Source organism: Podarcis melisellensis (genome assembly GCF_964234715.1).
Source record: "Podarcis melisellensis genome assembly, chromosome: 10".
In the NCBI taxonomy this organism is placed as follows: domain Eukaryota; kingdom Metazoa; phylum Chordata; class Lepidosauria; order Squamata; family Lacertidae; genus Podarcis; species Podarcis melisellensis.
Genome location: NC_138542.1, coordinates 19,983,127 through 19,998,789, shown reverse-complemented (window position 1 = coordinate 19,998,789; position 15,663 = coordinate 19,983,127). Strand labels below are relative to the sequence as shown.

The 15,663-nt window shown below is 43.7% G+C and overlaps 1 protein-coding gene across 3 annotated transcripts in view; it reads right to left on the bottom strand.

Annotated features, from left to right (window-relative positions):
* AASS (aminoadipate-semialdehyde synthase) overlaps positions 1 to 15,663 on the bottom strand; it is a 39,820-nt gene that overhangs the window by 10,216 nt on the left and 13,941 nt on the right. For 2 of the 3 annotated variants that reach the window (XM_081928837.1, XM_081928836.1), the window contains 7 exons: positions 12,145 to 12,204; positions 11,975 to 12,042; positions 9,809 to 9,930; positions 6,626 to 6,755; positions 5,696 to 5,806; positions 4,730 to 4,838; positions 1,754 to 1,894 (listed from right to left, as the gene is read on the bottom strand). In XM_081928837.1, the coding sequence (XP_081784963.1) occupies positions 1,754 to 1,894; positions 4,730 to 4,838; positions 5,696 to 5,806; positions 6,626 to 6,755; positions 9,809 to 9,930; positions 11,975 to 12,042; positions 12,145 to 12,204 (741 nt within the window). Of the gene's footprint in view, positions 1 to 1,753; positions 1,895 to 4,729; positions 4,839 to 5,695; positions 5,807 to 6,625; positions 6,756 to 7,912; positions 7,943 to 9,808; positions 9,931 to 11,974; positions 12,043 to 12,144; positions 12,205 to 15,663 lie in introns of all 3 variants that reach the window. The other variant, XM_081928838.1, reaches the window with a different exon arrangement.

The following is a 15,663-nucleotide window of genomic DNA, read 5'->3' as shown; positions in this document are numbered from 1 at the left end:
ATTCAGAAATGTCTGTCTCCCGTGAGAAGGCAGACTGTGGATTCCTTTCATTTCTACGCAGGAGGATCCCAAACCCATCCTCAGCTTCCTGTTTTCCCTCCACACCTCTCAGTATAACTACCTACGCAAACATATCCTCCAGGCTCTCAACAAGAATCCATTCAAGACTATTTAGTTTATAAGATTAACAGTGTAATGTTCAGTTTAGCAAACCAGTTCTTCGCAATTGCTCAGTTCTGGGGTGTCTTAAACCAGAATGATTATAAACTTTGATCCTAAACATTCAAAAATGCAAGTGTCACATGGAATTACAACATCATTGAAAGTCACAGGAATAAATTGTGTTAAGGTTATGACGTTTAAGTGAATTCAGGGTATGCATAGGCTCCAGCTCTTGAACCCTGCCTGGCTCAAGCAGCCAATAAACACATCTCTCATATTACAACTCTGCAAACTCATGTTAAGGCTTTGGAGACACACAGATATTTATGTGGAGAGCTATTTAGACACCAATGGTATCTCGTAAAATTTCAGAAGTGATCTTAAGTTATCTGATTGGACTACTTCAGACTGCAACATAGAACAGTCCCATCTGACAGCAAAGTTTATGCATGGGATGAGTAAACCTGGGAAATAATCAGAGTCCACGGTAACAGCTCATGGCTACAGAACCTCACAACGACCCCAATTCTAAGGATATTAATGTTATTGGTCATTTTAATTTGATAACCACAGAAGACTTCAGTAGGGTGAGATATAAATAAATGCAGAAATGCATTTTAAATGAGAGCATCTACATGGAGTTGTCATAGAAAACAAGAAAATAAGAGACAGGCACTCTTCTACTAATCTTACTCAGAAAAATAAAATACAAGAACATGAACCCCAAGGTGCTTCTGCACATTTTGAACTCCAGTACAACTGGTTGAACCAGATTGCTACACCAGGAGAATAGATGCATGGGCAATGATACAGGCCACAACAATCCCTGGTGCCTTGGCCTTGCTCACTTGGCCTGAGATAACAGGGCACTCAGAATTATAGCCTCAGACATTCCAAGTGTTCCTATTCTCCAGGGACATCCCTGATTTACAGAAGCCGTCCCGGTTTCTGATTCAATCCTGGAATGTCCCACTTTTTCTTAGGATGTCCCTATTTTCATTGGAGAAATATGGAGGGTATGGCGTTATCTGACCCCCGAGCCGTCTGAAGGCAATCCTGTATGGTGAAGTGTTCTTTTTAAATGTTTTTATATATGTTGGAAGCTGCCCAGAGTGGCTGGGGCAACCCTGTCAGATGTGTGGGGTATAAATAGTAAAATTATCATTAAGGAATGGGACGTCCCTATTTTCATCGGAGAAATGTTGGAGGGTATGTAGCCTAAAACAGGGTGAGCAGAAGGTAGCCTAGGAACTACTGACAGATCTCTGGGGGCCTAACAGTAGATTGGCAAAGACTTTGACTCCCAATTGTTTAATGAAAAAATATTTTACAGAGAGATTAGGTTGCTAAAATGAAAGCTGGGGGGACGGGACAGGATTGTGTTTTTGTGTGTGGCAGGACTGTGAGAATGATTCCAACACAAAAACATAAATCCCAAGGCTACGACTGCACTCAGAGGCACTCTGTGCCTTAATTCTAAGCACGGTACATTCAGTCAAGGAGAAAAGACAGGAAAATAACTCATCAATTATTATTAGACTTAGTGATTCCCCATCTCTGCATTTTAACAGGCATATGAAGACAACTTCACCTCTCCATTTTTTAAATACGTGGCAGGTTGAACGGTGTTGAGCAGGACTCCCTGTGGACTCCAGCTGAATTTATATCTCAAGGGGTTGCCAGAATGTTCCGGAGCGGGCAGGCCACCACAGAAGGAAGTGTAAGACACCACCTGCAGATGAAAAAAAGGAGTTGTCTCCAATTAAACTATATCCTTCCAAAAGCTCCAGGTTCATTTGGCACAGCTTTATTCTGCATTGCTGAGGCTCCAATTCCATACCCAAGTCTTCATTTAGCAGTATCCATACGTTGTTTACAAAATGACCTACTTGAGGCAACGTACAATATATTTGCAACACAGCAAAACAGATGACAATACGCTAGTTACCAGAGCAGGCCAAAAGATTGATACAAGTCCACCCCATGGCCATAACAGTTCTCCAACATCCCAGCTGCCTCCTAGTCTGGAAGCAGCCAGATGCTCATCACCCCACAGGCCCAACACAGCTGGGGGGGCAGAGTCAACTTTCCCCTGAACTAATGTAGCTAGAACATGGGACTCATGTACCTAGAACATGGGACTCATGTACCTAGAACATGGGACTCATGTACCTAGAACATGGGACTCATGTACCTAGAACATGGGACTCATGTACCAAGGACTAAGCCTTGCAGAACTCATGGGGGCTTCCATATGAGTGGAATGTCTTCCACTGTAAGTCTTCGGCTGCCATCTTCGCTGTGAATTTTCAGGCACATCTTGAAAACATGTGCTGACAGGCAGGGCAGGGCTTTTCTGTAGCCGGAACTTGCCGGAACTAAGTTCCGGCACCTCTCAGGCAAGCACCATTTTAGGAGAACCTGGGAGCTGCTTATGGTGAGTTCTGGTAACCCTTTCTAGAAAAATAGCACTGCTGACAGGCCTATTCAGTTATTATGGGTTGCCATATGTCAAAAAGTAAAAACCAGGACACCCCAAAAGTTGCTGAGCTTCCAAAATTGTTGGAACTTTTTTTTACAAAATCACCCAAAAAACCGTGATTTTTCGATTGACTTGCCTAAGATCCAGGGCAAAGCACTGCCTTTCGAACCTTGCCCTCCCTCCCCGGGCAGTTAATTCCGCCTTTGAAATCTGAGGAAAATCTGGACATATGGAAGCCCTAAATCATTTTAATGTTTTCTACTTTACTTCACCAAACCTTTATTAGGCATTACAAGTATAAAGGTAAAGGTAAAGGTACCCCTGCCCGTACGGGCCAGTCTTGACAGACTCTGGGGTTGTGCGCCCATCTCACTTAAGAGGCCAGGGGCCAGCGCTGTCCGGAGACACTTCCGGGTCACGTGGCCAGCGTGACATCGCTGCTCTGGCGAGCCAGAGCCGCACACGGAAACGCCGTTTACCTTCCCGCTGGTAAGCGGTCCCTATTTATCTACTTGCACCTGGAGGTGCTTTCGAACTGCTAGGTTGGCAGGCGCTGGGACCGAGCAGCGGGAGCGCACCCCGCCGCAGGGATTCGAACCGCCGACCTTTCGATCGGCAAGTCCTAGGCGCTGAGGCTTTAACCCACAGCGCCACCTGCGTCCCCAGGCCATCCTAAAACATCCATATATAACATTTTAAAATATATGCAAATAAACAACCATGTAAAAATATGTAAAAACAAGGATTGTCGTTGGAGTTTCTTCCCACTATATATAGTGCCATTCACCACTCCAAGAGATACTATTGATAAAAACTCATATTTTCTAGACGAGTCAGTCATTTTTATTTATAATGTTTCATTGTATCATTATACAGTGGTATCTTGGTTTTTGAACGTAATCTGTTCCGGAAGACCATTCGAGTGCAGAAACTTTCAAAAACCGAGGTGCAAGTGGCAGTCCGCAAATTTAATAGAGCAAATTGAGAAAAGTAACATATACACTAGTGGAAGCCATTCAACTTCTGAGGCGTGTTTGAAAATGGAAGCATTTACTTCTGGGTTTACGGCATTCGAAAAACGAAATGTTCATCAATGGAGACATTCAAAAACTGAGGTACCACTGTATATAGTTGTTCGCCATCTTGTTATGAGTGAGAGGCATACAAATATTTTTATCAATAAAATACGTTCCATTTATTTTGCCATTAGTGTGTGGACCCTCAGGTCCAGGCCTCTAGGCTCCTTTCTCTGGAATTTTCTCCAGGTCGTGCCCCTCAGTTGGTCCTGCTTCACACCCCGAGTGTTGTCCCTGACTGGATTGAGTCCTTGAACTCCGATCTTGCCTGTTGCTTGTGTGGATAGATAACACCGAGGGGATTGCAAGAGGGTGTGTTTCCTGTATGGAATTCCATATTGGCCCAGAGATGGAAAGAAGATAAAGACCCTACCAGAGAAGAATGGCAGATCAAGCTGATGGATTATGCCGAAATGGCTAAAATGACCGGAAGAATCAGAACCAGGAAGACCAAAATTTTAATAAGGAATGGAGAAAAGTTATAGTTTATCTTAAAAACCATTGTAACCAGTTAAAATCGTTAGTAGGATTGGAATAACACTTGTAGTTTAATGGTGAATTTTGGACATAATGGAGAGGTTATTATAAAAGATGCAGAAGGAAATGATTAACAATAGGAACCACAAAGGGGAGGAAGGGAAGTCCAGGAGATTCTTTGGAATCTTGTTTCTATGTTGTACGTTGGGTACGTGACTGTAAAGTTTTAATCTGAAAAACCATTTAATTAAATTTATTTTTTAAATGTAATTCCATATTTAAAGGAATTCAAAGGAAATAGCCTGGACGTCACTTCTATTCTACCACCCTGTCTGTGTGAGGCAGTAGCTGATGCCTAAGTGAAAAAGGAAGAAAATACAAAACTTTAGATTTGGAGCTGGGAAGGGCAGGACGGAGTGGGATGTTCTAAGCCCAGTGGGTGACAGCCGATAATCCCACAACAAAGGAGGTATCATAAAATAGGACTGGTGTGGAGGGGAAGACCTCTGACTACATTATTTATTGAGCTTACCGTAGCCCCCACTTCTTTCGCTTTATCAATACACTCCATCGCCAGCATATGATCAAGCCCAGGATCCAGACCCATTTCGCTGACAACGGTAATGCCAGCTGCCTCGACACTGAAATAAGAGGGTGTATCATTTCAAAACAAGAATCCTGTAACAGGGCATCTTTACAGACCAAAACAACATACCCCCAAGATTTCCAATGGGGAAATTGAGGCACCGCATCGCTCTGTCAATCTGGGATGTCCCGCTTCAATTGGGACACTTGGGAGGCACCGAAACACAAATCAAGCTCAATGGTTCACAGACAATATGAGTATAGATAGGGGACCCACATCCAGACAACTGAATCTGTGCAACCCTTTTTTTACAAGGAGAGCAAGGAGGAACGGTACGCCCTTCTCCCATTGCTCTGCACACATGAACAGAACTTAGAAAACATGACTGCGCCTTTCATTTGCATCAGTAAAGTTTAAAATAGCTGCCTTTGCTAAAGACTCTGTGGAGTCATCTACACAGTTGCCAATAAAATGTTTTAAATGTGTTGTAAAGTGCAATATACAAATGTGACGCTAGATGGCGACAGTGAGCTATGACAAATTCAATGTCTTTTTCAAAACTTTTTTTAAAGCATTTTTATAAGTGTGCAGGTGCCACCTGTTATCTATATCATGGGTTCTGAGCCACCAGTGGGGTGTAAAAAGGGACCTTTGAGGAAGCCATAAAGCGATGATCATTGGTTACTAAAGTGGTTCCATGTATAAGCAGTGGTACTTGCCACAGTGACACTATTTTCGCAATGCATGTTCCAGCATCGAGTCATGAGATGTGCATGAAAGATCTGGCTGGGTTTTTCCAGCCACTCTGGGTGGCTTACAGCACATGAAAAATTGTAAAATGTTAGACATTTAAACATTCCTGATACAGGGTTGCTTTCTCCCTTTAGCAGGGAGAACATAAGAGAGACTTACCTTTCCTGCAGCTCTTTCATAGCAGGTGTCAGGTAACTGGCAGTAACCATATTCACTTTGTTGTCAATGCACTTCTTAGCAACCACAGGGTGGAATGCGTAAGGCAACAAGCTAAAAAGACAAATGAGAAGGTCAGACACTAGAAAATGTGAACTTAGGATGACCTGCTCTAACCATCGACTCTCAAAGAGGCATGTTACCAACAAGGGAACCATTCCTGCATGACCGTTCATCTCAAGGGACAACGTATGTGTGGCACAGTACGGGGAAGACAATTCCATGCGAAATATTAAGGCCTGGTTTTTATAATGATGCTAAAATGAAAGGGTCACCCATGAATGAGGGAGCCACAACCAATTCTGCGGTATCCTTGTCAAGCATGCAGTTGAAAGAATGGGCTTCTCTCACAAATACACACTTCAGTGCATCTTTTAAAAGTGTTAACACATGAAGGAACACCCTGTAGCTGCATTTTGGGCTTTTCCACAAAAGCATCCTCTTTTACCCTGAAGTTCAGTACCATCACTACCAGGTAAAATCGTCAAGAGCTAACCTGGCCCATTGCACCCACACCATGGGGAATCGCTGAAGCACCTACACCATGGGTAGGCAAACTAAGGCCCAGAGCCAGATCCGGCCCAAACGCCTGCGGACAGTCCGGGAATCAGTGTGTTTTTACATAAGCAGAATGTGTCCTTTTATTTAAAATGCATCTCTGGGTTATTTGTGGGGCCTGCCTGGTTTTTTTTACATGAGTAGAATGTGGCCTTTTATTATGCATTTCTGGGTTATTTGGGGCATAATAATTCATTCGTTGTTTTTTCCCAAAATATAGTCCGGCCCCCCACAAGGTCTGAGGGACAGTGGACCGGCCCCCTGCTGAAAAAGTTTGCTGACCCCTGATCTATGCGATCACCAGAACATACTGACCTGATAACAAGGTTGTGCTTCTTCACCATGGCCTCTAATCTCTTCTCGTCTTCGGTGACATCCACAACGACAGGAACAACATTGCTGTATTTCTTAGCCAGCTGCTCAAGTTGTTTCTTCATGACAGATGCTGTCGTAGAGCAAGAACATTGGCTGAAAGCGGTAGACAAGACTTCCTCCTCTTGAGCTCCCATTAAATAAGCATTCAATCATAACCTCTCAGCAAGTTTTAGACAACTTAGTCATGTAGTGTCATGCAACCTCGGCAGGACCGATTCTGTATAAAATGGGGGGGGGGGTGCCTGGTTTAAATTTAGAAGCTTTCAGAGAAATTAACTGGGCCCCGGATAGCATGGGTTGCTGCTCTTCCTTGTTTTAAAGGGTGTGTCATGGAATATATATTTTTTGATGAGGGAGTGGATTTTCTTTACTGGTAGATTCCCCTTTTCTGCATAAAATTGTGACATATTGCCACCAGGAAGAATAAACCCCCTTGTCCACCCCCTCCTCTGTCCAGCTGCCAAGGGAGCCTTCGGGACTCCACATTCCCAGGACCCCTCCCTTTCGCCCAGTGTTAGAAATTCCCAAGGGATCAGACGCATTTTGCAATTGCCACAGGTCCAATTGTGACCACATGGAGATTTCTGGATGCCAGGCTAATGTCTCCATCCGGCTGGGCCTTCAGCTTTCTTAAGCCTGGTAAAGGTAAAGGGACCCCTGACCATTAGGTCCAGTCATGACCAACTCTGGGGTGGCGGCGCTCATCTCGCTTTACTGGCCGAGGGAGATGGCATTTGTCCACAGACAGCTTCCGGGTCATGTGGCCAGCATGACTAAGCCGCTTCTAGTGAACCAGAGCAGTGCACGGAAACACCATTTACCTTTCCACCGGAGCGGTACCTATTTATCTACTTGCACTTTGACGTGCTTTCGAACTGCTAGGTTGGCAGGAGCAGGGCCCGAGCAATGGGAGCTCACCCCATCACAGGGATTTGAACCGCCGACCTTCTGATCGGCAAGTCCTAGGCTCTGTGGTTTAATCCACAGCGCCACCTGCGTCCCGTCTTAAGCCTATTCTTAAGCCTATTTCTTTGCATTTACATCCCACCTTTGTCTTCAAGGAATACATGGTTCCCCACTCCCCTGGTTAATCCCTACAATGACTCTGTGAGTTAGGTTAAGAGGCTGTGATGGACCCAAAGTCACCCGCTCAGTTTTGGTAAATCCATTCCAGAACGTTGCAAGACCCAACTAAAACTAAGCTAATCCATGCAGGCAAAGCAGTACCTGTTCTAGGATAAAGGCTCAACGAAGAAACTGTTAGTGGGGGAAAGAAATCAAGAAGATCAACGAATGAAAGACTAAAAGATGGCTAGGTCTTAGAAGCTCTAAGCCACTCACTCCTACAAAAGTCTCCACCAGCAGAGGTGGGCATTGTAATAGCCAGCAGGCCATGTGTGACAGCCAGCCTTTGGTACAGCTTGCGAACTAGCGGTCTTGTTTAAATAAACTCAATTTATAGCATTTGTGACTGTTGAGAACATGATGGAACCATGCCTGAAATGCTCAGATTTATTTATTTTAATAGCCTGAGTTTCAAATCTGTTAGCTTTCAAATCTCTCTGTTTCTGAAAAATAATGCAAATATAGGATCTGGGAAAGTTCATAAAATAACCTACAGAAACAGAAAGGAAACAATGTCTTCCAATAATAAGCCTCAGAAGCAGATAACCATTCCATGTAAAATGTTGAAAACCTGGATTTGCAAAAGATATTGCATTGTTTGTTTCCCTCTCGGGCAAGTATCTAATGTATGTATACATTCAGGCTCCAAGACACACAGAAGATGAAACAAAGTCCACAGCCATTTCCTTTGAGACACCCGCTTGCCTTTCTGCTTTGACCAGCTTCCTTAAGACATAGCTCCTAACAGATATGATACAGTAGGTACACGTCACAGTAAAACAATCCATGAGCCAGTTGAACTCCTTTGAGCTGCTCTTCCTACTGTGGAGAAACAAACCATAATACCTGGCTGAGCATTATATCTGAGTCAGGGTTTATTTCACCCTCAACAAACCACAATGTGTAGAAAACAGTCTGTGGTTTGTTTCTTCCATGTGCTGACAGAAGGGAGCAAAGGAGCCTAGAGAAGTGCATTCACAGTAAGCCATTAACTATAGTTTACTGTGGCATGCAAATTGACTACGGTTTACTGTGACATGCAAATTGACTACGGTTTACTGTGACATGCAAATTAACTATGGTTTACCGTGACATGCAAACTGGGCCAATGCAGTCACTCTGTGAACAGAAGGAGTCTTTGTACTCAAGGAAACTTGTGAACTTAGAAAGGCCTTTTCCATCAGTGTAACTCTCCCCACATGAGCAAAAATCCCAGCCTTTGGAGCCCTGGAAGCCTTCAAAACGGAGTTGCTTCCATGGGCATGATGTGTATTTGTCTTTCGATGAACTGAGTGGAAGGCTATGAGTCATAGGCAAGGGGAGAGTTTGTGTGTGAATTCAACAGTGCTTAGTTTGATTTTGGCTGTTGGTTTGTTAATGCTGTTAATCTTGTTTCGTGGATTAGGAGAGCTGTAATGCTTTGCGAATTTTATAATGTGACTTTTCCTGGGGTTGTCCTTTTTAGCCTATTTTTTGTTTTGTTAAGAGTGTTTTACAGAAGGTGGCTGTTTTACTGATGATTTGTTATTTGTTTTCTACAATTCATGTTGCGACGTTGTTGGATATATGTTGGATATATTTATTGTATGTAAGCCGACATCAGATGTCAAGGAAATAAACAACTATCTGACTTTTAGAATACATCGGAAGGCAGCCCTGTTTAGGGAAGTTTTTAATGTTTGATGTTTTATTGTGTTTTTAATATTCTGTTGGGAGCTGCCCAGAGTGGCTGGGGAAACAACGCAGACAGAAGGGCAGGGTATAAATAAATGTATTATTATTATTATTGGCGGCACAGAAATATAATAAATGAAATTCATTCCGTGTATGGAACTACAGTGCTAGATCTCACCCAATGGCTGTACTTTGTAATGAAAAATAAGGAGCCCTGATCTGAGTATCAGGTATGTTAGGACTTCAAATAGGAAATATTTACTTATACAAAGGCAAAACTCTCAATTCCTTTGTGCTCCTAATGCTATGGTCTTACATACAAACCTGCTGTTATTTCAATGTTGGGGTCTCTCGTGAGGTATTCTATCACAGGCCCCGAGACATAGCCAGATCCAAGTATCAAGATCTTCCTCTTTTTATCCATGGTCAGTGACTGGGTGTACTCCCTAGAAGAGACAAAAGTCAGTAAAGAGAATAAGTCAACAAAACAGGCTTCAACAACTGTTATGTTTTAAAGTAAGTTTTAAAAGCAAGGAAGGAGCTCTCTTTAACACAATGGTTTCAAACCAGTCTTCCAAAAAATTCTAACATTAGCCAAAACACTTTCAGCCTCAATTAGGAGTGGAAAAGTAATCAGATGAGCACTGCAAAATTTTAGGTCTCCAGCCCACAACTCTGGGGTCTGCTCTGCATTTTTTGTTTATGTTTCCAAGGAAAACTATGAAAATTACTCCTGGCATATCATCTCTTTAAAACACGTTTGAATGTGCTTTTCTGTGCTAATTTTGTTTTGCTAAATGGCATCGTTATGATCATGATCAATATGAAAATAAAAGTTAAAAACTCTGGCTTTTAAAGGCTCCAGGGAAGAGAAGTGGCTCAGTGACAGAAAATCTTCCTTGCAGGATAAACCTGGATAAACACTACCAGTCCAGATAGACCAGAGCGGTCCAACAAGCAGTCTTTGGGCCTTTTTGGGTGGACTCTGGGACCCTGCCAGGGTCTTAGGCCACCCCACACATGACGAGATGCGGGTTCCATGTCAAAGCTCTCTTGCAACCCCCTTGGCATGAATAGTCTGGCCTCCCTGGTGTAGACAACACTCGGCTACATTGACTAATGGCCTGGATTGATCTAAGGCACCTTTGCATGTTCCTACATGTGACCTGACAGCATGACTTGCTAAAGAGATACTCCAGAATAAGCTAGCCTGACACCGTTAAAAAAAGGGTCAACTTAAAACTTGACTACAACTTTAAGTTACTGAATCTTAGAATAAGGAGGCATGAACAAAGAAAGCATTTCTCTTACAGCCCTTGGGTAGGTAAAAAGGTAAAGGACCCCTAGTTGGTTAAGTCCACTCAAAGGCGACTATGGGGTTGTGGCGCTCATCTCGCTTTCAGGTCGAGGGAACCAGCGTTTGTCCACAGACACCTTTCCGGGTCATGTGGCCAGCATGACTAAACCACTTCAGAAACCAGAGTTCACAGAAATGCTGTTTACCTTCCCGCCGCAGTGGTACCTATTTATCTACTTGCACTAGTATGCTTTTGAACTGCTAGGTTGGCAGGAGCTGGGACAGAGCAACGGGAGCTCACTCTGTTGTGGGGATTTGAACCACCAACCTTCCGATTGGCAAGCCCAAGAGGCTCAGTGGTTAGACCATAGCACCACCCGTGTCCTTGGATGGAGGAACCAGGTCCCTACAGGCTGTGTGTCTTCAAGGTTTGGGCTTTGACATATTTTAAGGATGAAACTTTGGGAAGCCTATCCCTCCCCAACATGAGAACTGAAACACTAAAAAAGAAAAGAAAAGCTGAGAACCTAGATCAAGGAGCCTCATCCTTTGCCTTCCACTTCCTGTTGGACTATAACTTCCAGGACCACAGAGCAGGTGGGAACCAAAGACTATCAGGAGGGCAGCTGCTTCCCCAATCCCTGAGCTAGATCTTTTGAAAGATCTCAATAACTTTCTCTTGAGGTTGCTCAGTGGATAGATTTTGTTCTCATCTTCTGGAGCTAACTGTTTCCTATGTACAAGATCAGAAAGGAATTTTCCCGTGTAGCTGAGATCTCTTCACTATTGTATTTCAATTCTATTCTTTTGCAGCCAGTTCTTTCATTTGAACACTGCCTCCTCCTCAGCGCAGTTCCTCCCCCCCCCCCCCGAAGTAGCTTTTTTCTAGTGAAAACCACCCCCTGCTTAATTTTTCCCCAAGAGCCCTGTGGGGACCCCATGGCATTCTTTTAGTAAACTCACAGAGGAAATTATCGAAATGTGGAATCGTTAACACGTCTCCGAACAACCTGCAGAGAAGGTCCCCAACTTGGCTTCTGCATCAGCGCCATTAGAATAAATACTTGTGACAGCCGTGCCACACTCACAGCAAACAAGGTAGGAATAACCCATCAGCATTGAAACACAATATGACACAACAATTCAAAACTTTAGTCAGATATACTGGGGGTGGGGAGAGAAAGCTATATTACCTGCGCTCCCTCAGTTTCTGGATATATTTATACTTATCAGTCAATGAACCATTGGATGCAATCACTGCCTACAAAAGTATACGAAACACATCATTACTTTCCTGGCGGCTGACCTCGCCATGCCCAAGTTAAGAGAGAAAAAAAGGAGTCAATTGGCTTGCAAGACTTACGTCTCTAACTACAGGTGAGTAATTCTGGCTTTCGAGGGGCTCCGAGGCTTCAGATAACAGCTGTGGAGATCAAGGTTTCCCGTCAGAGCACTTGCTTTCAGACAGATAATTATCTTTCACAGATAAGAGTCTCGGAAAAGTATATTTCATTAAAAACAAGGCAACCGTCAAGATTCAAACTGAGATAAAAATGCAGACTGTGTTGCTAGTCAGGCTACTTCGAAGACCTGAAATTCTCCTGACCTTCAATTGTCAATTAAATTCTTCCTCCTAGATTCACCTCCCCCTTCCACCCCGCTTCACAGAGCCGCCGTGCCACCGTTTAGGCAAGATATAATACGCATGAAACAAATCTTGTTGCCATGTATATCTACATAGCGTGAAGCCCGCAAGCAGGACCAACAGGCTGGAGAACAGAGTCAGGATTAGGGGGAAGGCCAAAAAGACAAGGGACAAATTCTATTTGTGGTTTCCTTAGTAGAGATTTGGGAACCACTAATCAAGACAGACATGTGTAACTCTGGAAACCTCATTCTTTCACCTATACAAGAGCTAAAGTTAAGAGACAGGATGGCTGGGGGAAGCTCTCCTAACTACACAAAGTGGTGATAAGCGATGAGATTGTATTTTCTGACTGACCAGAGAAGAGATAAGTTAACACTGGTGAGTTACCTGCCCAGGGCTGCTCCAAGATATTTTCCTGCCTCAGGTGATGCAGCAACTTGTCTCCCCAAGATGCACAGTGCTAACTCTTAGTGTTAGAAACTGAGATATGAAAGCTAGGAGCTAAGTGGCACCCGAAACTGAGGTTACAGGCGCAACAACGGAATGGCTGTGCACTTTTTTTAAAAAAATAACAAAAATACAAAGCTGAAAATGGATGACCTGCAACTAAAATATTATGCTCATTTATACACGGTCTAGTCCTTCCCCTGCCCACCCCCCTAATATTATTAAGAGGGTCTCTTTTCCAGTCTTCAGAGAGTAGTGGGGAGGCAGAAAAAGGTTGTCTTTTCCTTCCACTCTGCGGTTTTAATCGAAAATCTCAGGCGCAGGGCTGCGCCCAGAGCACAGAAACTGATGCAATTCCCTGTCCCAAAATGTGCCTAGATACAATGGGAGTTTCAAACACTGCTTAATGCTGGCCCGAGACATTTTGGTACCTGAGGTGACAAACAAGATGGCGCCCACAGCCACTTCCACACAGAGCAGTTCATGGGATGGGAGATGAATCTTATTTCAAAACAGGTTACAGGATTATGAGACCAGGGTCTCAGGGAGAACAGCCAGGAGCTACTGCTGCTGCAAATGCCTCTGGGAATATGTCCCCTGAGGCAGTTGCCTCACTCTTGTTTGGCTGTTTTGTGGTAACTCAAAAACCAGGGGGTTTTATGGTTGCGGCCTATGTCTAAGCAAAGCTCCACACACAACACATACACTTTAGTTCAGCTGGTCTTACTTCCAGTATATTACAGTGGATCCTCAGGTTATGTTACCTTCGGGTAACGTAACTTTTGGGTTGCAAACACAGCAAACCCAGAAGTGTATTCTTCTGGGTTTCGCCAGACATACATGCATAGAAGTGCTTTATTGCACCGCGCATGTGCGCAGAAGCGGCACCTCTACTTGCGGATTTTTCAGGGTACATACAGACCCCTGGGATGAATTACCGTACATTCATATCCAGAGGGTCCACTGTATTATTATTTATTAATTAAATTTATTGGTCACTTTCTCTTGCCATGCATAGGATTGTACAGTTAATCACTTGAATTATTACAAGCATATACCACGGCCTTTAATGAACAGCAAAAAGAAAATGCTGTCTTTATAAGATAATAATTTCCCCCTCTTTTTAATTCAACAGGGAATTGGAAGTGGTTAGATTATGTGATGATGACCTGTGTCAAAAGAAAAAATGTTACAGAGGCTCCACACCACAGTGCAGAACACTGTATGGAGGGTAGATGGTTTGCGGCATTCTCTCACTTTTTGCAGCAGCAGATATTCTCAGGAAAGCTCTTGCTGCCATTAAGGGAGCCCAGGACTCTTGGAATTTCTTGCTTCCAGTCTACACAACAACCATTAACACTCTCTAAGCAGCCACTTATGACTCATCCAAAGCCATTAACACACAGCTTCAGAGAAGAGTTGAAAAACAAAGAGCAGGAAGAGGGGTATATAAATGTCACCTGCTGGGCCTTGACTGCAAGGGCTTCCTAAGCTCAATGGCAGAGCATCAGATCTGCATGCAAAAGATCCCTGGTTCAATCCAGTCCGGGCTGGAAAAGACTGGTATGAAGTCCTGGAGAGATGCCAGTCAGTATATAGACCAGGGGTGGAGAACTTTTTTCCACTCCAGAGCTACATTCCCGGCAACCTCAAAATTAAGGGTATGCAGTTGTTTATAGATGTTCTTTTTGTTCTGAATTCAATGGTTTGACCGATTTCTTTGGTTCCAACGGCTAATGACTCCTCTGGAAGAGGGGAATCCAGGGCTCCCCCTGCCCCCATAATCCCTTAAGAATAAGGTCACATACTCCTTGCCCCTCCATAAGGTGTGAACTTAGCCTCACAATAGGAGGCAGGAGGCAATCAAGGGCAGCTCATACCCTAGACAGAAATCCATCAGGATGGTGGATTGAATTCTGATACTTTCAAAGGAGAAGCGCAGGAAAGCCTTGCAGCTAGCTAGAGGGATGTGTAAATACCTTTACTGCTCTTTGGGAAAGAGGGTAGTTAAAAGGTGTTGAGAACTGGGGCTGTTGACAGGAGTGGGTGATGGGCTCATGTTTCTACACACCAAACACTCCTACTTTGTGACATATTTGTGATGTATCAATGATGCTGTTGAAAAATGTATTATGGGAAATGGGGAGATATCTTTGTGCGTTTGGACTTTGCTGACCGGAGAGATCCATGGGGAGTGGCACCATAATGAGCTGGGCAGCGGAATAAATCCACACCCCAGGATTTTTTCCCTTATGAACCTGAATCCCATGTACAGTGGAATATCGGATTAACGTTCCAGAAGTCCGTTCTTAATCTGAAACCGTTCTTAACCTGAGGTACCACTTTAGCTAATGGGGCCTCCTGCTGTCGCCACGCCTCCGCCACACAATTTCTGTTGTCATCCTGAGGTAAAGTTCTTAATTTGAGGTACTACTTCCAGGTTAACAGAGTCTGTAACCCGAAGTGTTTGTAACCAGAGGTACCACTGTAATGAACTTGATGTCTTGTCACACAACACAGCCACTAAGATTTGGCTATTAACAGAAAATGAATTCTCTCTCTCTCTCTCACACACACACACACACACACACACACACACGAGTTAATTCCCCTCTGAAAAAGAACACTTACACAACTGACCAGATCACCACTGTGAAAAATGTGTACTGTAAAGAATCAAAATCCTATTCATCAAAATGGATAAATACATTTATTGGAATGGCTTGTTTAAGAGAGATCTGCACAACTTTCCATGTCACCTGTGTTTAGCAACCATAGGTTTCAGAG